This window comes from Anabrus simplex, chromosome 3, assembly GCF_040414725.1.
Source record: "Anabrus simplex isolate iqAnaSimp1 chromosome 3, ASM4041472v1, whole genome shotgun sequence".
NCBI lineage: Eukaryota > Metazoa > Arthropoda > Insecta > Orthoptera > Tettigoniidae > Anabrus > Anabrus simplex.
Genome location: NC_090267.1, coordinates 69,409,055 through 69,435,020, shown reverse-complemented (window position 1 = coordinate 69,435,020; position 25,966 = coordinate 69,409,055). Strand labels below are relative to the sequence as shown.

Genomic DNA, 25,966 nt, shown 5'->3' with positions numbered 1-25,966 from the left:
AATGAGGAGAAAAGGCTACGTTATGAATGAACTTGATGGATGAAGCTGTACGCATAAACCGGCTTCAGTGATGTTTGCATGTGAGGCGAATGTCTGACTTGGCTGAATGGTCAGCGTACTGGCCTTCGGTTCAGAGGGTCCCGGGTTCGATTCGATTCCACACCACACATAACACTATCCTTCACCACAATAACACGCAGTTACCTACACATGGCAGATGCCGCCCACCCTCATTGGAGGGTCTGCCTTACAAGGGCTGCACTCGGCTAGAAATAGCCACACATTATTATTATGTGAGGCGAATGGAGGAGGATAGGTTACCTAGGAGAATAATGGACTCTTTTATGGAGGGTAAGAGAAGTAGAGGGAGGCCAAGACGATGATGGTTAGACTCAGTTTCTAATGATTTAAAGATAAGAGGTATATAACTAAATGAGGCACAGCACTAGTTGCAAGAAGAGGACTGTGGCGATGTTTAGTAAATTCACAGAGGCTTGCAGACTGAACGCTGAGAGGCGTAACGGTCTATAATGATGATGTATGTTTAACTTTTTTTAAATCGAACAGTCTGTGTCGAAATAGAAGCTGTTTCCGTTGTTATTTTTATGAAATAAAATTATTTTGGGCTGGTGCAAGTGATATTTAACGCTATGAACATTTTTGCAGAGCACAGTTCATTGAGTAGGTGGGATAACGGAACAACATTGCAGACTACTTGGTTCAACAATCCTGAGTAGCCTCTCGGGGCCAAAACTCTTCCCATTTGATACAAATTATAGATAATGCTCTACTTTCATATATTGGAATAGGAGAGGTGGTACTTCAGACAGACAGATTCGCAAACACTGGTATAGATAATTCGGTATTCATTGCTAACATATTCTTGGTAAAGTTTATTATAGTGTAATGCAAAAAATCTGTAAATACAGGCTCTGTCTAATAGAGATGTCTTAATCCCAGCTTCCTTTCTCACCTCCTCATTTCTTAACTTGTCCATCCTGGTCATCTGGACAGTGGACCTCAAGAACCTCATCTCTGATGTTTGCAGTCTTGATGAGTCTCAGTTTGTGAGGGTGCTTGTTTTGATACCATAGTTCAAGATTGGTATGAATTAATTGTTGAACATCGCTAATTTTGCTTTATTTTTAATCTTATCTTAACCCTTAGTCCTCCATTTCATTCTAAACATGCTTACCTTTCCAGCTCCATTTAAAAATCTGCTTTCAGAGGGATAAGTGATTGCATAAGTACTGTATAATACAATACTCAGGTGCAATGTTTAGCATTTTTTAAACCTGACATTATCTCAGACAGTCACATTGTCATCAGTAATTGTGCTTTATGTGGAATTTCTCAATACACTTGCCAGGATGTAATTCAGGATTTCATGCACATGCATTACAGAAAAACAGTCTCACATCGTCGTCCCTTCACTTCTCTGTCACTGAAAACTGCAGTTGTTACTTCTCCTCTGTGGACAACAGTAAATGAAGTGTAAACGACCATTTAGCGGTGTAACCTTCTTAATGTTTGCATTGGCATACCGGTTAGTTTTGCACATCACTTCCATCAATAACCTGTCAGTCATAAATAACTGTAAAAAGAATCAAGTTCACTCTTGGGTTTAGTCCCATGGTGTGGTTTATAACTAGACGTATCTCTGAATGGGATTCGTTTGAAGTCAATGTCCAAGTCTCGGTAATCCTTCCAGCCATCAGTAGAGGTACCAGCACTGTCATTTTGCATCATTTTCTCATTATGGGTATCTTCATCACTCAATTCACTAACAAAATCTAATTCTGCATTAACTTCATCACCACTTAATTAAAATATGCTCCCACCATTGCTCAAATCAATATCACTTTCATCTAAAAGTCTCACTAATTGCTTCTCATGCTTCTCGAACAACGCCATGTTGATAAGCAACGTCTGTTTTCAAACTTGTATGGTCTTCAAGAAATCCTCCACAAAGTCTGAGTTCAGAGAGATTATGGCAATAGAGTGCTTCAAATTGTTGTCAACAGATAGCAGTAGCTCACTGTTTCTGTGATTCATGCGTGTGTATCCCAACAAAGGACTTCTATAGAGAAGAAAATCGTGTAGGGCATTGCCCAACATAGGATCTGTGTGGGATAATTTTATTGTCGGGCCTGGCCCGCCGCATGAGTTCTAAGGGTGAAAGAAGTGTCCTAACTTGCTGGTGGAAGAGTGAACTCTTTTGTACCCTATTGATGATCTCTTGGTGAAGTTTTTTCTGGAGACTATGCTGCCAAGGCAGGTGAAACTATCCAAATTCTCCAACTGATGGTCTGTTATGTTTGTGGTCGGCCTCGTGACTCCTTTATGTAGAAGTTAATTATTATTTCACTTCCTAAATCAAGATTCAGTTTCATTCTCAACATGGAATATTCAAAATAACAACAATTTCACTGACAGCGTTGCTTATAAGATCATTACCAAGCTCTGGTGTATTTTCCAAGTCCACAGTTTGGTCATCTGGAAGACAAAGGTACATTTTAGATGGACAAGATTCTTCTGGAGTAGCCATCTTTATTCATATTGAAAGTATTTTGGTAGCGGATAAAAATGAGGTTTTTTTGGTTCTGGTACTGAAGCTCTAAATCATTGGCCAAATTCTTTTTGGATGTCAGGTAAGGTGTTATTTCTGGGCAATATCAGCCAGGATTGTGAAAGGAAGTAATGAATATGCCATGTCAAATTATCTGTAGCTTATTACAGCAAAGCAGTTAAGAAATCGATGAGAAATATACTTTGTTTTTTTTTCATTTTTATATCCCTAAAGAACAACAAAACAGTTTAGGTATACTCTTATCTAGTCTGTGTTATTGCTACTGTCTTGTATACAATGAAATACATTAGTTGTTTTATTTTTTCTGTTTGTTTGCAGTCCCTCCTCTCTTTGTAATAGAATTTCTCCATCGTGTTGTGGACACATTTGAAGATTACTTCAGTGAGTGCACCGAGTCCATCATCAAGGAGCATTACGTTGTAGTGTATGAGGTGGGTTAAACCAGATTTTGCATGATAGACTTCATCAGTGTACCAGAGGTCTGCAGTAGGTAAAAGCAGAGGAAAAAAGAAGAGATAGAAGATTACATCAGTAGTAGTAAATCTAAGTTGAGAGTAGCATTAGTTAGGAAGACCACAGCATACAACATAGTTTGTAATAGTTGAACAAGTGATGTAGATTTTATGAATTAGAATTAGCAGATGTGAGGGAGGTGGATGAGTATTAAAAGACACAGTATGATGATATGGCAAAAGTTATGGGGTAGCAGTATTTAACCCATTCCGATCTGGGCCTGAAAATCCCTAACAAACATTCTGGACTGGACCTTTTTAACCCTTTCACTCTGGTTGACTTGACTGCTGTAGCAGTTGGGAGGGATCGGTGCCACACACCCAGTGGACTGCTGTAGCAGTCGTGCTGGAGCCGTGCCTCATTGCCGATCGACTGCTGTAGAAGTCGCATATATTTCGGCTGTTTTCTGTTTCACTACAATAGACTGCTGTGGAAGTTCAGCCTTGGAGGTCACTCGTGGCTGTCTTGGGAGTCTATAGTTATGGCTATGATCATCAGATGACAGAGTAACCAGTTCGAAGACGAAAGCAGTGTGTCCGATATGCTACGCACATTGCGCCTAGTTGCTCCCCTTTGCTGATGTGCTTGTATTTCTTGACTTAGCTATCAATCACTTTGAAATTGTGAAAGGCCTGATAACGGAGGAAAAATATACTGCAGAGGAAGCTCTTGTCCTCCTATGGGGTAGTGACTGTGAAGAAGATGGCAATGATAGTGATTTATCATCTGATTCTGGTGACGGAATGACTTCAATCACACCTTCTCCTTCAGGCATGTTTACTACTCCATTTACCGCTTCATCATCTAACAGTTCAGTCTTCTTAGGTGATTCGATTGAAGATGAAAATAGTGAGGATGAAGATCAGGTTCCTCAACCACTGAGCAGAAAACTAAATTGGAAAAAGTAAAACCTGAATCCGAAGAAATTTAAGTTTGACCGTGCTGCTTCTGACTTGCCCAGCATTTGGAGCCATACATGAGGGCAAGATTGACAACCATTTTGTAAACTTTCTCTTTAAACTTTATGGGCATCGTTCTGTCAGCAATCACCATTTCATCCGGCCAACATTTTGACATCGTCGATTGTGCAGTCAGTGGTGGTAACAGATCCAAGATAACTGAACTTCCCAGCCATCATCAGTGGTTCATCAGCTAGGAAGGCAGTGTTGTGCAGGCCATGTGTATAAAGAGAAGTTGGAGAGGAACAAACAAATGTCGAATCAAGTCATATATAGAGAGATACGAACATGAACTGAAAAACAATGACAGGTCAGTGAAGGAAAAAGGAACAAGATCAGAAGAGAGTCCATCCATTTAAAGATGTGGTGGTGGTGGTGGTGGTGGTTTTACAACTAGGCAATCATCGTCTCTGAACAAATTAAGTGGAAAAGAAATATAAAATCAAATTATTTATTCAACGAAGGAATTAAAAATTACAATATAAAACAAAAAATATTGTATTAAGCCAAATAGGTCACAAATGAATCAAAGGGGAGTGTACATTCCCTAGTAACAGAACACTTGAAATTTACGTACCGTTGATTAATCCACTCTCACACGAAGTGAATGACGAGATCAGCAGTAGTCGCGTCATCGGCTAGTATGAGTTCAAGGGTCTCCTGCAGGCCGTAGTTCCGTCTTAGGCCAGAGAGATCGGTGCACTGTGAGGGTGTGGGCTACAGTGAAGTCAGCACCACAAGAAAACACTGGGGAGTTTTCCCTCAAGAGGTAACATTGCGTACATCTTCCATGGCCTACCCTCAGCCTACTACACAAAGCTACAGCCTCTCTACATGAAGGCCAGAAAGAGGACCGCCGCACATAGTTGTCTTCTTAATTGCTCTCAGCTTCTTGGGAGTTCGGATAGTTAGCCACTTTGATTCCCGGGACTCCAGGATAGTATGACGCAGCTAAGAACAAATATCCCAAGCGGGTACATCCACAGGTCTAGGAGGTAAAAGTATTGTTTCCTTTGCAGTTTCATCCACAAGTTCGTTTCCCGCAATCCCAACGTAGCTTGAAAGCCACACCAAAGTGATTCTGGTGCCAACATTACACAACCTGGCTAGAAGGTCATGAATCTGCTGCACCAGTGGGTGTTGCAGTGAACAAAGTGCCAATAGATTGCAGAGAACGTAACGATTCAGTACACACAAGAATGGTTCCCTTTGTCACCCAATGCAAATTGCAGAGCTTCTAAGATGGCGAAAAGTTCCGCAGTATACACACTACGGGCACTAGGAAGCGAGATCTTCAAGCTTGCATTATCGGTGATGAAAGACAGCCCACATTTCTCCGATCTTAGAACCATCCATGATGAAGATATGTCTTGCAGCCGGATACTGATGAACAAAGTCCTGGAAATACCTTCGGTGAACTGAGCCATCCGTGTTGACCTTGGGTCTACGGAGTAGATCTAGCTGTATGTCTGGTTGTTGAACTGACTGTGGAGGTACCGGACTAGAAGTCTACTCATAGCAACCACCAATTGCCACATCTAACTCACGACACAAGCTATCAATTCGATACCCAACTGGCCGTATGAAGATGTGAAGATTGACCTTGTCCTTTTGTGTTTTCATGTTTGTCCTTATCCTCATCTTCCCACATTAACCTGTCTTAGCGTCTATCCTGTTACTGGTATGTGTCCCTTTTCATGTTCCTTTCTGTCTGACATTATTGGAAAGAGGTTTCTGAAGATGTTTGGATGGAGTGTGGCATTCTATGAAAGTGAAACATGAACAATAACTAGAACAAGAATAGAAAGCTTTTGAAATACGTTGTTACAGAAGAATGGTGAAGGTCACCCATTCCAGGTAAAGACTGCCAGCCAAGATCCACTGTGAAGATGATAGTCTTTTGTAAATAGCTAGTAATTAGTGAAGTGTGGTCATTCATTGTTGAGTATAAATATGTATGTGTGGGCGATTAAGTTCAGTGAGACAGTGTTTTATTTGTTACAATATTTTAGAATCAATGTATTCATTTAGGTGAAGCTGTGGACTATTAGTGTGTTGAGAAAGTGGATTGATAATGATAAGAGTAAAGGAAATGAAAGTAGATCAAGGAGGTGGTATCTTGAGACTGAATACTGTTACATTTCTTGTGCATTTTTCTCTTGTTATGTTCCTAATTTAGACTTACAGTTCTGATACATTATCTGTTTCAACTTAATCCTGACTTCAGATTTTGGTAATCACAGTTGTGTTGGTGATTCTTCTCTTGCAGCTTCTTGATGAAATGCTCGATAATGGCTTCCCACTAGCAACTGAATCGAACATACTGAAGGAACTGATCAAGCCTCCAAATATTTTGAGGACTATAGCCAACACTGTCACTGGTAAATCAAAGTAAGTATATATGCCCATGATTGTAGTTACATCTTATTTATAATTAAGACTCTTTAAATTATACATGGAGACATTTTCTGCTGGTGTGTTGTTTTGAAAAAATGTGGTGTTTAACCCCTAGCCCTCCTTTTTTTTATGAACACTCCTGCCTGTCCAGCTCCATTTAAGAATCTGCTTACAGAGGGATAAGAGACAGCACAAACATATGGACAGCATATTTATAAAAATCAAATAAAGCAAACACAAAATAAATATAATACAATATTCAGGTGCAATGTTCAGCATTTCTAAGTCTGAAATTGTAATTACGGTTCACTAATTAGTAATTGTAATTGAAATTGTGCATTGTGTGGAACTTCTCAAAACATTCGCCAGGATGTAATCCAGGCTTTTTTCTACAAGTATTGCAGAAAAACACTGTCTCACATCTTAATTCAGGCTTACTGTTCATTGTCATATTTAGGATTACGCTGAAAAATGCTTTGATTTCAGGATGAGTAACATCTATTGACGACCTGCAAATAGACTCACGTCTGAGAGGCGTAATCTTTAGAATGTTTACACTGGCATACCAGTTAGTCTCGCGCACAATTTCCTACAATAACTTGGCAGTCATGAATAATTGGAAAAGGTCAAATTGACTCTTAGGTTTAGTCCTTTGCGGTGGCTTATAACCTAACTTACCTGTGAATGGGGTTCTTTTGAAGTCCAAGTCCATGTCACAGTATTCCCTCCAGCCATCAGTAGAGATACCAGCACTGCCATTTAGCATATTTTTCTCATTAACGAGATCTTCAACTCACCAACACAGTCTAGTTCTGCAATATCTTCCTCACCACTTAATTGATAATCACTGTCACTATCACTGAAATCATCACTTTCATCTAAAAGTCTAGATATTTCCTTCTCATGCTGCTTGAACGATGCCATGTTGCTAAACAATGTCTGTTTACAAACTCACACGGTCTTCAAAGAATGCCCACGAAGCCTCATTTCAAAGAAATAATAGCTATACCTGGCTTCAAATTGTTGTCGAAAGATGGCAGTAGCTTACTGTACCTTTAATTCGTGTATGTGTAACCCGACAAAGGAGTTATATAGGGAAGAAAATCATGTCGGGCATTGTCCAACATGGGATATATGCTGGATATTCTCCTTGTCGGACATGGCCCGACGCGTGAGTGCTAAGGATTAAAATTAGAATTTTAGTGTTATATAGTAGAGAAGTGAACAGTAAACTTTCAGTAACTGGTACTGAGTTGTTACATCTATAATTTAGCTAGTTATGTGAAATATAATACCGTATAATCCCGAATACCACCCGCACTTTTTTCACCAAAATATTGGTCCTAAATCTTGGGTGGGGGTCGTATTCAAGCCATTCTTTCTTGTAAATATTTACTACGTTTACATGGAGTATTGAAATAGATTTGAATACGGGTACCATAATCAATATACCACATGTAAACGGGCATTCAGGACTTATTATGTTTTAGTTGCGTTCTTGAAAACAAGATAGAAAGCAAAATGTAAGGTAATGAAATATGGTAAATCAAAGAATAGGGGTATATATGCGGTAAATATGAAAGCCGCTGCTGCGGATGCTTGATCTTCATTTGTTTCACAAGTGTTGCTGGCATGCTGGGTGTGCGAATAGCTGATCTTGTGGGATATCATACTTTGTGAGAGTTGAGACTGTTGGTTACAGAAGTCTACATCGCTCACATTCGAGTTCCGTATATGTCCCGTGAAAGTGCTATCTTGATAGTAAGCGATGGATTCAAAACGGCGTCTGCAGTCGTTTACTGTGCATGAGAAACTCGAAGTTGTAAGCGAAGCTGAAATATACGGAAATCGTGCTGTTGGCAGAAAGTACGATATTGATGAATCGTGTATTCATGATTGACAGAAGAAGAAGAAGGAAAAACGTATTAAAAGTAACGGCGATCGCAGAGCGTTCCATGGGCGGAGTGCAGTGTTTCCGGAAATTGAAGAAGGACTCCACAAATTTGTGATAGAAAAACGTGAGTTAGGATGTGGTGTTTCTAGTGAAATATGTCAATTGAAAGTACTAGGGATCTCAAAAGAACTCAGAACACAGGGTTTTACTCCAAGCCGCGGATGGATCTGAAACTTTTATTGGAGAAAGAGATTATGTATTCGGAGACATACGTCTATTTCACAACGTCTCCCTGGGGCGTATGAGAAAAATTAATGGCCTTTCAGCGTCACATTATTCATTTGAGGAAGCAAAATTCTTATTTGCTGTTGCAAATTGGGAATGTTGATCTGACACCTGTATATTTTGAAATGCTGTTGGAAAATACAGTGGATACGAAGGGATAGTGTAACCATCAGAACAGGTTGTATCGATAAGCAACGATGCACGGTAATGTTGTGTGTATTATCAGATAGAACCAAACTCCCTCCATATGTGGTTCTGAAAAGCTAAACACTTCCAAAAGGAAACTTGCCGTCTGGTGTTGTTGTTAAAAGAAATGAGTCGGGCTGGATCGACAGTGTGTTAGTTGAGGACTGGGTGAAGTGCGCTTGGCAACGTCGCCCGGGAGCTGGGTTACAAAAACGAAACATGCTTGTGTTGGACAGTTACTGAGGACATACAACTGACGCCGTAAAAGATATGATGAGGAAAGGAAAAACCGATCTTGCAGTAATTCCCGGAAGACTCACTTATTTTCTACAGCCGGTGGATGTGTGCGTGAACCGGCCTTTCAAAACTGCAATGAAATAGTTGTACACCAAATGGATGTCTGATGGTGATCACGCGTTAACTCCAACTGGACGAGTGAAGAGGCCTGAAGTGGGACTAATATGCAGCTGGATCAAGACCGCATGGGTGCGCATTCCCAATGATCTAGTATCCAAAAGCTTTAAGAAATGTGGATTTTCAAATTCAGTGGACGGTAGTGAGGACGACTATTTGTGGAAAGATGACAGCAACGAAAGTTCCTCTAGTGAAACTTCAGGTGATGACGGTGAATTGGGAATGATATGAGTATTGAGTTGATTTTATTTACTATTTTTGTGATGATTTTATTAATTATACATACATTATCATTATAGACTGTTATGCCTTTCAGCGTTCAGTCTGCAAGCCTCTGTCAATTTACCAAACGTTGCCACAATCCTCTATTTGCAACTAGTGCTGTGGCCTCATTTAGTTCTGTATTATTAATTGTAAAGCTGTTCGAATTTATACTTGTGGTATATTTGAAGAAAATTAAATAGATATGTAAGATTTTTTGATTTTTTTCCCCGTATTTTGCAGTCTCAGATTTAAGGTGCAGTCTTATTTGGTGGCGGGTGGTATTCGGGATTATATCCTTGTGGTTATTATCCTTGTTAACACTGTCCGAATCATCTCCCTGCATTTTGCCATAGAGAAGAGACTTGCTCTGTGTAATTGCAAGTCACCTACTATAATGTTATTTTGGAACTGCATGCCCTCCAGTGGGTCATGCTAAAAGCTTCAAAATAAAACTTAAAATCGTTGTTGAAAGGAAACTGAAAATCAGAAAACCAATCATACACACAACTTAAATGTTATAGGATGTAACATTTCACTTTCCCTTCTTTATAATAGCTCCAAAAATGAATGTGGCCTATTGTATTTTAAACTGCTTTGTGGCTGTATGAAGCAGAAGTATGATGATTTGGTAGAGCTCATGATATAGATGTTGATTCCCATAGGGAACCTGAAATATTTGTCCCGAATTAGTAAATTTATAATACCACTATAGTTGGTCCATTATTGGACATTATAAATTTTCCAGCTAACTCATTCCTGATTGCCAGCATTTCACCCCATTGTGCTAATTCGGGCTCATCAGTTGGTAAATAGTACACCTACCAAGACGCATGACTAGTGCATACCATGGGGGCCACTGCGTAGACTACTTGGAGCCAGCAGCAGTGCCAATGCACTATGAGAGACTTCGTCTCAGTTTCAAAACTTGATGCCTGCCTGGCCATCAGATAATATAGATTTTGATTTCCAAAGGGAACCTGAAATATTTGTCCCTAACAAGTAAATTTATACTGTAATACAAATATGGTTGGTCCGAGCTAACTCATTCCTGGTTGCCAGCATTTCGCCCCAGTATGCTGGAAAATTCATCATGTCCAATAACGGACCAACTATATTGGTATTATAAATTTATTCATTCGAGACAAGTATTTCAGGTTCCCTATGAGAATGAACATCTATATCATCTGATGGCTAGGCAGGCATCAATTTTTGAAAATGAGACAGAATCTCTCATAGGGCATTAGCACTGCTGGTGGCTCCAAGTAGCCTACGCAGTGGCCTCCACAGTATGCACTACCCATGTGTCTTTGTAGGTGTGCTATTTATCAACTGATGAGCCCAAATTCCTGGGCTCGTTAGCATACTGGGGTGAAACGCTGGCAACCAAGAACAAGTTAGCTGAAAAATTTATAATGTCCAATAATGAACCAACTGTACTGGTATTGGTAGAGCTCACCACAAACATGTATTTAACAACTAAGAGCCACCTGTTAGTCCCAAGGATTGTCACAGTCTTACAGCTTACATAATGTTGTGCTAAGACAATTGTTTTTTGTTTCCAGTGTAAGTGCAACTCTTCCCAGCGGTCAGCTCTCTAATGTCCCATGGCGTCGCACGGGTGTCAAGTACACCAACAATGAGGCCTACTTTGATGTGGTGGAGGAAGTGGATGCTATTATCGATAAAGCTGGCTCTACCGTGTTCGCAGAGATCCAGGGTTATGTAAGTGTCCTTTCTGTTGGTGGTACATTAACTATGGTGCTCAGCTGTCATGACCGAGCAAGTGGCTGTGCGGTTTGGGTCACATAGGTATCGGCTTGCATTTGGCAGATACGAAGGGTGTTAGGAAAGTTTTGGAGTGTGAGTGAACACTTTAGACTTTTTCAAAATAATTTCCACCACGCTCAATACACTTCTCCATACATCGAAACCAGTCACTGAACCAACTCTGTCCCTTTTCTTCGGTTACATTTTCACACTTTTGATCCCATGCTGCCAGAAGCTCCTCGTCGGATGCAAAACGCCGCCCTTTCAGCTCCATCTTCACTTCTGGGAAGAGTGCGAAGTCAAATGGGGCAAGAACAGGACTGTATGGACGGTGATCAAGCACAGTCAACCCTGATCTGGCAAGAAAACCCATTGTTACATTAGCACGATGTGCTGGAGCATTGTCGTGATGCAAGAGCCAAGTGTTGAGCCGTGACCTTGGACGGAGCTGCTTGAGAGCCTGGATAATCTGAGGCAGATAAGTCTCACTGTACCACTTCGCAGTAACTGTCCTTTGTGTTTCTAGCACGACCCGAGTCGGGATGCCCCGTTTAGTGAAGAATACTGCAATCATCCTTTTCTTCACTGACCGTGACTTTTGCACAGTCACAGGAGTCTAATGGGAACAAAAAAAGTGGAATCCACCTATTCAGTGTAATACAATACAATGTTGTAAAATGAATTATAACATTTTATTATCAATAATAGTAGTAGTAAAAAAATGTTATAATTCATTTTATAACATTGTATTGTATTGAATAGGTGGTCCCCACTTTTTTGTTCCTCTTAGATTCTCGATTCAGTACGGATTTAATATGAAGTTTTTAAACTTGAACAATCACAGGAGTACCCTCATCTTCAAACAGCCACACTTTGTTCTGGGATTTTGGTGGGACATCGTACAATAAAGCTAAGTTTCATCACCTGTAACGATGCTATTGACGTTATGCGAAGTCCCATTTTTCAAACTGTTTCAGCATCTTTCCGCACCATTTCACTTGATGTGCCCTTTGTTCCTCTGAAAGTGAATGGGGCACCGAAAGAGAACAAACCTCTCTAACATGGAGATGGTCGTGTAGAATTGAATGAATAGCTGGTGCAGGGATGTGGAGGGTCTCTTCTACCTGCTGATATGTCAACCGCCTCTCTTGCTGCAACATTTTCCTCACAGCTTCAATGTTTTCCTCAGTCACTGATTCAGATGGTCGCCCAGAACGAGGATCGTCTTCAACTCCAAAATTTCCCCTCTGGAACTACCAGCGGAAAATTTTTGTCCGATGTGGACAGTCTTTCCCCAGCACAGGAGTCATTTCCTCCAGGCACTGGTCAACAGTTAATCCACGAGCAAAATTGTAGCAGATAATTGCGCGATATTCACCTTTTGACCACACTGACATCTAAACTTGCTTTCAATCCCACTGCTTGGTAACAACTCTTGTGAAGGTCGTGCCTTACTGTCTTCTCGACCGGTTTTCATCCCTCACCGTAACGGGTGTCCAGCCAACTGTTTTTTGCATATTGCAAAACTTTCCTAGCGCCCTTTGTAGAGGGTTCAAACCCTATTGTCGGCAGCCCTGAAGAGGGTTTTCCATGGTTTCCCAATTTTGCACCAGGTAAATGCTGAGGTTGTACCTTCATTAAGGCCATGGTCGCTCCCTTCCCATTCCTTGCTCTTTCCTATCCCATCATCGCCATAAGACCTATCTGTGTCGGTGCGACATAAAGCAAATTGTAAAAATCAACTGTCAGGGCTAAGTGAATTATAAATATCTACATATCTCATGCCATTTCATTCACTTGATGAATCAACATCTAAACTTCTAGCAGCTCTATCAGTTTTGATGCTGTTCCAGACTTGTCCTCTTCATTCATTGTCAGATTTATTCATGTCTGTGTATGTGATTCCTGATCAAGCTCTACTAGTTTTAGGTTATATGGTTTGTTGGCGTATGTAAGAGCAATGGCTGCTCCGAGCAAAGTGATTACTGAATAAGTTGAAACCACCAGAAGAACAATGGCCTGCTCTGGGTTTTTTCTAATGAAAACGTTTCAACCAGGAACAAAAGATGAACAAGAAACATGGAGGTGGTGTTGTGCAGGTCCTTCTGTAGTCCCTTGTGTTATCCAGATGAAGTTTCTCACAATTGTGATGGTTTTAGGAGTGGTTTGTGCTTCAGCACGATACTGCTCCTGCATAAACACAAGATTTGATGGTGACCAGTCTGCATGAGCACATCACACCAAGCATGTGGCCACCTGAATCTCCTAGATTATTACATATGCAATGTTGTTGAATGGAAAACTAACCAACATTTACACTATACAACTGATTCCCTAAATCCATCCATTACCCGAGTAATATCCAACATCAGTTAGGATCTCATGATTTTTGCATTTCAACCCTTCTAGTCCTGCATTCGTCATCATCGGGGATAAAGGCAGTTGCATTGAATAAATTAGTACTCCAAGCAATACTGCATCTTTGTATCAAGTTTTCCATCAGTACATTTCATTACTCACCCTATGTAGTTGTTTTCCTCACTGCCTCTTAATCATCATCATCATTTTCCAACTCCAGTTTCCCGGGTGTGGTGTATCTATTGCTTGCCATCTCTTCCTGTTTGCATACATGTGGATATCCATCATTTCTTTCGCCTTCCCCTCGGTCTCTTTCCTTGAACAGTAAGGTCAAAGTATTGTCTGGCAGATCTCTTGCTCTTCATTCTCACAACCACTGAAGTCTACGCTTCTTTATTACACTGGTAATAGGGACCTCAATGCCAGCTACTTTTCTGATTTTCTCCTTTCAATTATTTTGATTCAGCCGGTCATGCGCGTGCATGTCCCTTGGCAGACGGAGTGTTAGGAAGGTCCGAGCCCATGCCGGCCAGAGTTTTTTATTTCTTAGCGACAGCATGAACTACACCATCATACTTATATTCTCGTAGAAATTAGAAATTTTGAAAGAACAACTTCGATTAAGGATTGGATTATTCCATGCAAAATGGGGAAAACGATGATAGTAAAGGATTTATAAAACACTAGGTACAATTTATTATAAATCCAATAAATCTCTTATTACATGACATTACTTTTGAATTTGTACACAATATTGCACGTAAGAAAACCTTCAAAATGAGATGAAAACCACCCTGAGTCAATCATTAGATATGGAGCAATAGTATTGCGAGACATGGCAATTTATGTTTTATGGTCAGACGATGTCAGTAACAGGAAACTATAGTTCCGTTTTTATGAGTTTCGACTTGACAGTTAGCCGGAAGTCAGCCGGTGGTGCCAAATTGCCACGAATACAAACAGCTGATTTACGATACACAACACGAACAGAAATGTAAATACTGGAATATAAGTCCATAATCGTTACTCTTTGTAGCAACATACATGATTGACGTAAGATCAATAATGCACAACACATTTAGGATAAGGCTACAAGATAAAAATATGTCAATGCTCGAACAGATAAACCGTGAGAAAATTAAATTAAATTTCTACTCACCCTGTAGAAGATCTCGCGTTGCTGTTAGATTCAGTTTTCAGTAACGAAGGAAATAATCCTACAAAGCGAATATACCACTCATTTCTCAGTCACTATCGGCATTGTCATCGTCTGTTGAGGTTTCACTCTCGCTTGACCCTAAAGAGATAATAAAGTCTTCAACATAATCATCTGAATTACTTTATGCCCATTCCTTCTGGCTATCCACCACATAAACTGGGTACTGGAGCTTGTTTTGTTTCAAGAGATGCATAAGATCTCCCTTCCCCACGTCATCGCGAACCGAAATATTGTTCTGCTTCAACCACTTAATCAACTCATTCTTTCTAGCCGCCATTGTTGGTGCTTTGTCAAGAATGACTCTCTAACATTACAGATAATTTCCCGGGCCCGGCTCCTTAGTGGAGTACCGCATCCAAAGGGCTTTCTTCTCTTGGGAGCTTCATCCTTAAACGTAGGCGTCGACATGACAGAACATCAAATTCACACACGGGCCTAAAATTAACCTACTATATAACTACCAAACGAAATGTTAAACTAAGCTACTATATAAACTAGATCACCTGTTACACACTATTTACTACAATATAACACGCTATACTATTAAAAATACTAAACAATACATTTATAAACTCTAAACTGCGAAATATAAACGAACAACAACCTAGCACAAAGACACACAAAGACCACGAAAAGAACTGAGCACAATACAACACACAGCTGATAGCACGTGGTTACAGTAAACAACAAATCGACAACACTGCTAACCGCAACTGGAGTCTAACGCGCTCTGTCAGAGCGATCGGCTGTCTATGATTGGCTGTTGATTAATTCACTTACCCTCCGCCAAAAGGCAGCGCTCAAACGTCAAGTCAAAACTCATAATAACTGAACTATAATCTGTTGATGCAATGACAGGAAACAGCCCACGCTGAGGTGAAGACTGTTCAAGGAAGTAGCGAGTTATTTTGTTCTAATCGTTTTATATCACATCACACTTCTCGAGGCACAAAAACAACATTCAAATGAATGAATGATTTCGTAAAGAAGAAGGTGAAAACATGGACCTTAAAACGTACTTTTCGTGTGGTACATTTTGAAGCAAGGATACACGCAAAGTGCTACACCACATTCCTCACAATGGAAATTCGACCTTGATGTCTTTCCCTTCTTCGAGCACACTTTGCACCTGCGAGATGATCGCTTGTTAGGCCAGTGTTTAGAACTTTTCACTTCAAGGCGAGAGAGACGTGCAACTCTGGCAACCGGTAGTTCTGGGTTCATGTCTTGAGAAGCTTGTATTAGATTCCTAACAAGTAGCTCATGAAACTCCTTTTGAGACAGCTTTCCTTGACACGTGTGTGAATGATAAAGGCATTCAAAATAACGAAGTTCAGCAGATGGAAAAATAGTTTCTTTGTCCATCTCCATCTTCGGCGGGAAATTTCGTAACTATTGGCCATACGATCACTCTTGTCATAATAATCCATATTGTAGCTCTAGATTATTGCAGGTTTCGGTGCAATCCCTTTGTCATCAATAAAGTGACCGGATGGTGGCGGGTTATGAATTTTAGTTAGCAAATACACTTCGCTCTTATCTTTCCAACTTATTGCACACAGGTTTCCCTTCACTTTGCTAATAGTATCTCCCTTCTTCAGTATCAAATCCTTAGGTCCGAGTTTTTTTGGCATGTCCTTCCGGTTATGTCAGACAGTGCCACAGCTGCTTACTTTCCTTTCATGCAAATCATTGAAAAGGGCAGGAGAGGAAAAGTAATTGTCCATGAACAATTTATGACCTACACCCTCTACTTTCCTTGTTTGCTGCAGAACTGTTGCATGGGTAGAATTGATGTTCGCTGTGGTATTTTGCCGTTGTTTTCCAAGGTAGACCGTCATATCGTATGTGTAACCATTTCTGTCGCAGATCTTGTACAGCTTTATACCAAACCACTTATTTTTTTTGGTATGTACCTTTGAATAGGACTATCACTTCATCAGCTGCCAGGTGTTATGTTGGGTTGTAATGGGAAAGAAATTTGTTAGTGAAGTAATTGAATACGTTTTGTACTTTCCAATTTCGATCTTAACTGGGGTCAATTTTGTCAGGTGCGTTGTCATTATTTTCAAAATGTAGAACTCTAAGAATGAGGAGAAAGTGGTCATGCTTCATTGTCTTCGAATAGAAAGGAGTGTAATACTGCTCTTGGGTAGACCCAGTAATCCTTCAGAGTGTCTCCCTGGCAGTGACCCATTTGTACAATTATAGCTAAGAAACGGTACAGTTCATGCATCTGAATTTCCGGCTGTTTATGATTTGCACCTAAAGTCTAAAATGCGTAACGGTTTGTCTCTCCAAGAAGTATTTCGAAAAGTTCATCAGTAAATATCAGATTAAAATTTTCTACTGGAGGTGAGTCTGAATTTAAATGTTCATTCCCTAAGCGAGATAATCCAGGGAGAGGGCTGATAAACACGTGCACATTTGCTTTGTCTCTGGGCAGTCTGTGTCTCCATTCTGAATCACCCACATCACTTTCACTCTCACTTTCATGCACAACACTGTTCCCTTTGTGAGGAGACCCGGGTTTCTTCATCGGAATCTGAGTCCATCAAAATTTCCCGCACTTTGTCCTGAGTAACGGAAAGTAACATTCCCGCACGTATAGCCATGTTCACTGCTGATAAGGAACTAATTGCTTTATTTGTAGCGGGCAGAGCAGCCGCCAAATTCTTATGCGCATTATTGTGCACATTGTAGTGACTCATATATTAGTTACAAATCTAGTAGATCATTTTCATAAGCCAGAATTCACAGCAAAATGCAAGGAAAATTACGTGGTTGATATATCAACCGCTCGTTCTTTTGGGAGAGTTTGGGTGTGGTTGAAATTTCAACTGCTCATCTTTTTGAGGTGTAATTCTCTGGTTGATATTTCAACCGCTCATCAGATAAAGGTTAATATGTCCTCAAATACCATACGCACCATGTACGTCTGTCCAATATTCACTTTGCCAATAAAATTGAGTAGACTTCTATGTTAGGAAAATCATAATCATCATTTAGGACAATTTTTAGTGGATTTTATCATTAGAGGCATGAAATTATAACATTAATAATTTCAAAAAATAGCATTTATTAGCTATAATGAGCGATAAATGAAACAGAAATATTATATGGGTACAGGAAAGGAACAAACAAGTGTCAAATCAAGAAGAGAGGCAGGGGGTGGGATAAAAAAAGAACATATAACTGGACATATGTACCCTAATCTAATCAATGTTACAATGTTTGGTTAAACAAGTAGACTTTTAATAGCCCCTATAATGTTGCCAAAAGGAAAGTAGACACAAAAATCACAACATTGTAAAAAAAAATTACAATTTATAGCCACAAATAATTGAAGTTTTGAGTTGAAGAATGACATTGTTCAAATTTCAACAATTCCTTAATTCCTTTCAAGTATAACTCCGATTTAATATTTGTATTTAAATGTAACAACCCCCACTTATTGTAATTTATAAAGCAATAATCAAAATACTACACATCACAAACTGCAGCCTCCTTAGTATCAGTGCCTCACTTCACCCCTCCCAGGAAACGACCACCATGTGTTCTGTAGCTGACGATAGCTAAGATCAATATTGTGCATGTATGGTAAAGTTTCCAGCCATGTTGTATTGTATGTTTTTCAAGTTTAAATAAAAAAGATTATGCATTTTTCAAAAACACTCGTATTCACTGAATATACAGTTTATCGCTGTAATACCCATGCATTACTTTGCAGTAATGGAACAGAACTTAAGGGGATTCTGTTACAACAAGATGAAAAGAAAAGTGAGAAAAGGTGCAAGAAACAGGTTTTTAAAACAAAACAAATGTCAGCCCTATACAAAGGAGTAGTTATACGGTATATACAAGGTAAAGCATATTCGCCATTTTCCCTGCAAATTTTCAAGGAATGTAACGTTATGGTTAGATTGGACTAGGTCCAATATAGGACCTGACAGAGAACCCCAAAGGGCTAGGCAACATTGGAAGAGTTCCCAGCATACAAATACAACAGGAGATAATATTGTCAGAACATATTCAACACACAAACGTAAAGGGTTAGTTGGAAAAGTGTCGCTAAATCTCTGTGTACTAACTAGCCAAGAAAACTCTCTAGTAATGTGCTCCTTGTACTTGGAAATTTTCAGCTAATCTCATTTTATGTCCTGGAGTGTACATATCACGTAATAAAACTCACAGGTGGTGTTGTATCTTACAGATTGATTGCTGCATCAAGCTGAGTGGAATGCCTGACCTCACCCTTTCCTTCATGAATCCTCGTTTGTTTGATGACGTCAGTTTCCACCCTTGTGTTCGCTTCAAGAGATGGGAGGTAAGTTACTTCAAACTAATTCCTCAGGTCTATTTCCTTCTAAATCATCTGTGAATAATGAAGTGTGCCTTTTTCTTTTCAGTCAGAGAGAATCCTGTCCTTCATTCCTCCTGATGGAAACTTCAGGCTCATGTCCTATCACATCGGATCTCAGAATATTGTAGCCATTCCAATCTACGTGAGACACTCCATATCCTTCAAGGATGTTGGCGGAGGAAGACTGGACATTACAGTTGGACCTAAACAGACCATTGGAAGAACTGTGAGTAAATTCATTTCAGAGAAACGTTTGGAAATTTTTACTTGAAATGAGCTTTCAGCATATTAGATTGTGATAAGTACATACATTATAAGCCAAAGAGATGTTAAATTCAGAACAAATGTGGCCAATCAGACACCAGTGGGATCTGAACCCACAAACTTCTGGTTTTGTCTTGGATGCTCTACCAATTTTTTTTTTTTTTTTGCTAGGGGCTTTACGTCGCACCGACACAGATAGGTCTTATGGCGACGATGGCATAGGAAAGGTCTAGGAGTTGGAAGGAAGCGGCCGTGGCCTTAATTAAGGTACAGCCCCAGCATTTGCCTGGTGTGAAAATGGGAAACCACGGAAAACCATTTTCAGGGCTGCCGATAGTGGGATTCGAACCTACTATCTCCCGGATGCAAGCTCACAGCCGTGCGCCTCTACGCGCACGGCCAACTCGCCCGGTGGATGCTCTACCAATTGAACTATAAGCCTAGGTCATATTTCTTCTATTAGAACAGATCTAAGCTACAGGTCGAGTACTACGAACCTGCACAACTGTAGAGTACGCACTTGTTGCCCACTGTCAACCAATTCAAGAGAATTCCACACGTGGATACAGTACACCTAAAAGAAAGATTAGTCCAAACATTTTGGCTTCAGCATTCGTCAGTGGAAGATACAAATAAAACTGTTCCCTATATACAGTAAAACCTTGTTAAGACATTTCTGCAGGAAAGAGAATGTGTTAAATGAGAAAACTTAGTACTGAATATGCAAATAAAAACTATCCAACAGGTATATGGAAACACTTCATGTGTTTTTTGACATGGGTGCATTTTACGTCATGTATGTACAGGTAGTCCTACAGTGAAAGCTATATCTACCATTAGATGAGAGGAAAGTATTAAAATGTGTGAGCATCCGGGAGATAGTAGGTTCGAATCCCACTATCGGCAGCCCTGAAAATGGTTTTCCGTGGTTTCCCATTTTCACACCAGGCAAATGCTGGGGCTGTACCTTAATTGAGGCCACGGCCACTTCCTTCCAACTCCTAGGCCTTTCCTATCCCATCGTCGCCATAAGACCTATCTGTGTCGGCGCAACGCAAAGCCCCTAGCAAAAAAAAAAAAAAAAAAAAATGTGTGAAGAAGAAAAAAAGAGAGAACAAATATGAAAACATTTACACTGGGGCCCATAAAATTATCAGCATATTATTGCTGATCCATCACACTCTTTCTAAAACAAATGTTAGGACTAGTGGGTTAAAATATTGTTTCTGGCCACACTCTTCGACCATGAATTATTCGGAGGTTGTACTTGGCCATCTGCAAGAGAATAACTTAGGCTGCCATTTTGAACGCGAAAACACTTCAGCCGTCTTGAGTCGAAACTCGAAGGTGCGAGTTTCAACTTTCATGCCACCTCTAAACACTTAAAAGATGTGGATGCCTGTCCACTTCCTAGATTTTAATTTTGTCTTAATTAGTAAGCAATTTCATGAGTTTTACCATATTCATAACGAGGCTACCACAAGACAAATATGCACCATGCACCGTGCTAGTCACATTTACACGAATATGTTCCTAATCCATAGGTAGGTTTATCATGCAACAAATATTCGCCACCCATCACTGTATCGCTCAGAATAGAATAAATTTCTAACTTCTGGCTCGAATGTGAAGTATAAGCACAAACTGGCTCACTGAGTTATTCAGCAATCTCACTGCTAACTGTTGGGCAAAATTGAACTTTCCCGAGGCTAACAGCTTGCTCCCCGAAGGTGCAGTTTACCCTGTGAAGTTCAGGAATTCAAGGCCTTTTCCTGTTATTGCTCAACTTTCCCCGTTCTGCCTCCTGTGGTTAGGCCTTTTATCTGTGCTGGAAAATGCACTGCTCTTGCAAGGGATGACAAAAAAACATTTTAAGGCTAGGAAAAATATGATCGTACTATGCACTAGCCATGTGTCTTGGTAGATGTGCTAATTACCAACTGATGAGGCCAAATGGCATCCTGTGGTGAAACACTGGCAACCAAGATTGAGTTTACTGGAAAATTGATTGTCCTAAGTGGTAATATCGAAAATTTGTGACACGATAAGTGAGGTGTTTTTATAGAGACTTTATATTTAAGATTTAACAATGTTATGCATACCTTTGACAACATTTCACACCAGTGGTTCCATTAAAAACCAGCTCAACCCCAGAATCAGGTTATTATCAATACACAAAGAAAGTTTTTGCAATCTTTGAACACACTATCACATTCACAAAGACGCACACAGGAGATACTGTCAGTTGTGTTTTATTTACAGATTGTATACACATTACACACACACACACACTAATAAACTGCTGTCGTGAACAAAACACTGCTACAAAGAAGAAGACTGCAACATTTACATGTCAACCAACTACCAACACAACAAGATCACAATATAAGTTCACATTCTTGACTAACAACTTTCACTAGCAACTCTCACTAACAACTCCCAAGGCTGCCTCTTTATATATGAGGGGCGTACTATATCCTTTTACACTTTATTTTTTGTATGTCCGGGTATGGTTCCCATTTCACTTTTGAAGATGGTGACGTGTAACTAGTGTCTTGTTACACCATGTGGTAGCAGCACACGCGCAGGGGCCAACAAATACACTCATCGTCGCCATTTCATAACAACCCTGTCAGCGTACCTGTAGGAGCAAACAACATGGAAAGCAACCATCAGGGACAGTGCTATACAACTTAGTTCCTGTGGAAAGAAGGCGTGACCACTGCAGAAATTCATCGGCGCTTGGTGGCAGTCTGTGGAGAACGTGCCGTCACGGAAAAGAGTTTACAGCTGGGTGGAAGGTTGGACAAGGGAACCAGTTCTGGAAGGAATGTGACAGTGTCAACACCAGCCAGGTCAAACAGGCCATCCAAAGAAACAAATGCATCACATTTACGGAAATGGAGGCAGCCATGGGAATTAGCTGAAACACCCTGCAGTGGATCATGCACGGCCACTTACAGTTGGGGAAGGTGTCATCCACGTGTGTGCCTAGACTCTTGTCTGCAGACGAAAAGCAGAGACTTGTGCAGAGAAATTTTGCAACGCCATAATCAAGATCCAGTCGACTTCATGGCTAAGCTTATGACTGGTGATGAGACACGGCTCCATTACTGTGAGCCACAAACGAAACAACAATCGATGCAATGGAAGCATAGGGGCAGTCCACCGCCAAAGAAATGTCGAACAGTGCCATTAGTTGGCAAGCGAATGGCGACAGTGTTGTGTGACACAAAAAGCAACATCCTCATTGACTGGCTGGAATTTGGGGCCACGATTAACAGTGCAGCATATGTGGCAACCCTTAAGGACGGAGACGGGCACAAGCGCCGGGGTCTGGGGGCCTAAGACAAGGCTCTCCCTTCCTATGGGTAAATATGCTACTGTTTTCCAGGCCGAAGTATACGCAATACTAGCCTGTGCTGTATATATATGGAATATGCCTGGACACAGAAGACGCATCACTATTTGCAGTGATAGCCAGCTAGCACTAAAAGCACTATGTGCAGTTAAAACAACATCAAAACTGGTGTGGGAATGCCAAAGGATGTTAGATCAGCTGTGTGAATTTAGCTCAGTCACCCTATTATGGGTCCCTGGGCACACAGGTATCAGTGGAAATGAAGAAGTTGACAAACTAGCGAAACAAGGCTCAAAAGGTTCTTTCACAGGACCAGAGCCCTTCCTGGGAGTGTCACTCCGAAGCGTGAGACTGGTAATATCCCAGAGGACAAACCAGTCTCACTTAGATATTTGTAAGAGGTTAACTATAGCAAGGCAGGCATGTGAACTTATCAAAGGGCCTAGCCAAAGTTATAAAAAGGTCCTAATGAATTTGAATAGGACCAGAATGAGAATGGTAGTTGGACTGTTAACAGGCCACAATACCTTACAGAGACACCTACACATCATGAAAATCACTCAGGATCCGATGTGTAGAAGATGCGGTAAGGAGGAGGAGACCTCTGCGCATGTGTTATGTCAGTGCGAGGCTTTTGCAAGCACTAGACATCGATACCTTGGTTCACATTTTGTGAGCCTGGAAGACATCAGGAATGCCAATATCCGGACACTGGTATCCTTTATAGGAGCACTAAGGCTGGACTAGGCAAACCTGTTTAAGGGGCACAAAGGGTCTTCATAGACCTACGTGTGGAGCTCTGCGAAGACAGGGCTCACCCATTTCTTATCTATCTATCTAACCCTTAAGCGTTTCCATCGTGCCATTCAAAGTATGTGACCAGGAAAATGGGCTAACGGTGTGCTTCTGCAATATGACAATGCCCAGCCCCACACTAGCCGAGAGACCACCGCTGCCAATGACAGCATAGAAAAACTTATTCTTGGAAATGTTCCGAGCAAGAGAGATCATGGACGAGTTCCTACTCAACAGTTGAACATTATCAAGAATACAACTGGGCTGAATATTTTTGGTGCAGCACACCTTTAGCCCATTTTCCTGGTCGTATACTTTGAATGGCACGATGTAAACGCTTAAGGGTTGCCACATATGCTGCACTGTTAATCATGGCCGAGGACCACAAGAGATGGAGACAACTGAGCAATAGCCGCCTCAGAGATAGCGATCTTCAGAATCGATGGAGCGATAAGAGAGTGAATACGTTGGAAACTGGGACTTCGAATTTATGATAGGCTAAGTAGGAAAATGTCTTCACGAGGAACATGCTAATGGGGTTTCACCATGTGTGTATACACAGTGGAAGTCAGCAATAGCGAGTATGGCATATAGTGAGAAACCCATCGTAACGACATTTTTTTTTCTGTCCCTTGAAAATTCCTATATTAAACTGCGTATTACCCTTGAGTTACAGCGAGATCCCTATCACTGATGCCTATGTTATTACAAGTGATTAAGTGATTAAGCACAGGTTATTTTTTTCAGTTATTGATATTTATGCATTCCAGCTATTATATTGAATGTAATCAATCAACTTCGGCATAGTTTTCTCGCTACGTGAACTAGCGCTCTTGTTGACGATCAAAGACAATGTCAGAGTCGATTAGTAATATTAATAGTAATAGCTGTAATACCTGTCGACTAACAACTGGGGTACTGTAAACAAAATTTGAAATGGAAGAGAACATGTTTATGTAATAAATCCATAAATAACGTGGCCGACGGTAATTGTTAATATAGATGTAGATTCCAATAGGGAATTGTTGACTCATTAGAAATAAAGGCTGAGGTAAACAATCCCTTCATTTTAAGTAAGAATGTGATACGTATGAAGATACAGCAGTGTGTATCACTGATGTCAGAGGTTAGTTTATATTTTCTTGTGTCTGGTTAAATTTTAGAAAACCGAGCGAATTGGCCATGCGCTTAGGGTTGCGGAGCTGTGAGCTTGCATTCGGGAGATAATGGGTTCGAACCCCATTGCCGCTGGCCCTGAATATGATTTTCCATGATTTCTCATTTTCACACCAGGCAAATGCTGAGGTTGTACCTTACAGCCATGGTCGCTTCTTTCCCACTCCTAGCCCTTTCATATCCCATCGTCACTATAAGATCTATCTGTGTCAGTGCGACGTAAAACAAAGTTGTAAAAAAAAAAAAAAAAAACTTTAAATTCAGAAAGGTTATTCTCATGTAAATTAATTTAATATTAAAAATGTCATCTTTGGTCCGTATTGAATGGCGATTAACAAACACTAAAGAAGAGTTGTAATTTTAAATTAGCAGCATACTTTGTATTGAAAGAGGTGGATCAATTGCACTCTTCTTTACTGTCATGTAAATTTATAGCAAAAATGTTATCATTACTATACTGGTACTTAAAATATGTTTTCATGATCCATATATGGTTAAGTTAGATTATATAATGCTCTTTGAATAAGAAAACTAAAATATTATACTGCTCGTCAAACCTCGTGATGTTTTAGGCGTGGTAGCTCACAGTGGTCCAGCCAATGGGACTTACAGTGCCGTACATTTCAGCGTGACTGGTCCACTATGGGGATCACACTGGACAAAACTATCTTAAGTCTAGGTGGAGCATGTATTCAGGAAAAAAGGTCATGTTTTTATCATTACCGTATTTCCCGGCCTAATCGTCACCACCGCGTAATCGTCGCATCCTTTATTTTCAATACAAAAATCGGACTTTAATCGCATAATCGTCGCACGTCCAAATTTTGTTCACCAATCTGGTTAAATGGTAAATGGAACTGCACATGAATGCGCAATTTAAATACATGTATGGTTTATGGGCAATTTGGCACATTTGCGAGATGTTGCACAACGTATAAATAAATAATACCGGTATATGTACGATGCATGGCTTACCTGTAGGCTATCGGCAGTTTGACAACGTGGTCGCGAGACAGTGTACAATTTATTCACCCCCTACATATTATGAGTTCTCATTTGAAATACGTAAGGCTGTAAGTTATCGCTTATCGGCAACGTCGCCAGGAAATACCGGTACCAACACACACTTGTCTTCTAGTAGACAAGAGGTCTGATAGAATT

General features: G+C 40.4%; 1 protein-coding gene across 2 annotated transcripts in view; it reads left to right on the top strand.

Annotated features, from left to right (window-relative positions):
* The window catches only part of cm (AP-3 complex subunit carmine), a 65,800-nt gene that overhangs the window by 13,547 nt on the left and 26,287 nt on the right, over positions 1-25,966 (top strand). For both annotated transcript variants that reach the window (XM_067144111.2, XM_068226998.1), the window contains exons 3-7: positions 2,909-3,021; positions 6,332-6,453; positions 11,065-11,224; positions 19,060-19,173; positions 19,256-19,435. In XM_067144111.2, coding sequence (XP_067000212.1) covers positions 2,909-3,021; positions 6,332-6,453; positions 11,065-11,224; positions 19,060-19,173; positions 19,256-19,435 — 689 coding nt within the window. The remainder of the gene's footprint in view (positions 1-2,908; positions 3,022-6,331; positions 6,454-11,064; positions 11,225-19,059; positions 19,174-19,255; positions 19,436-25,966) is intronic.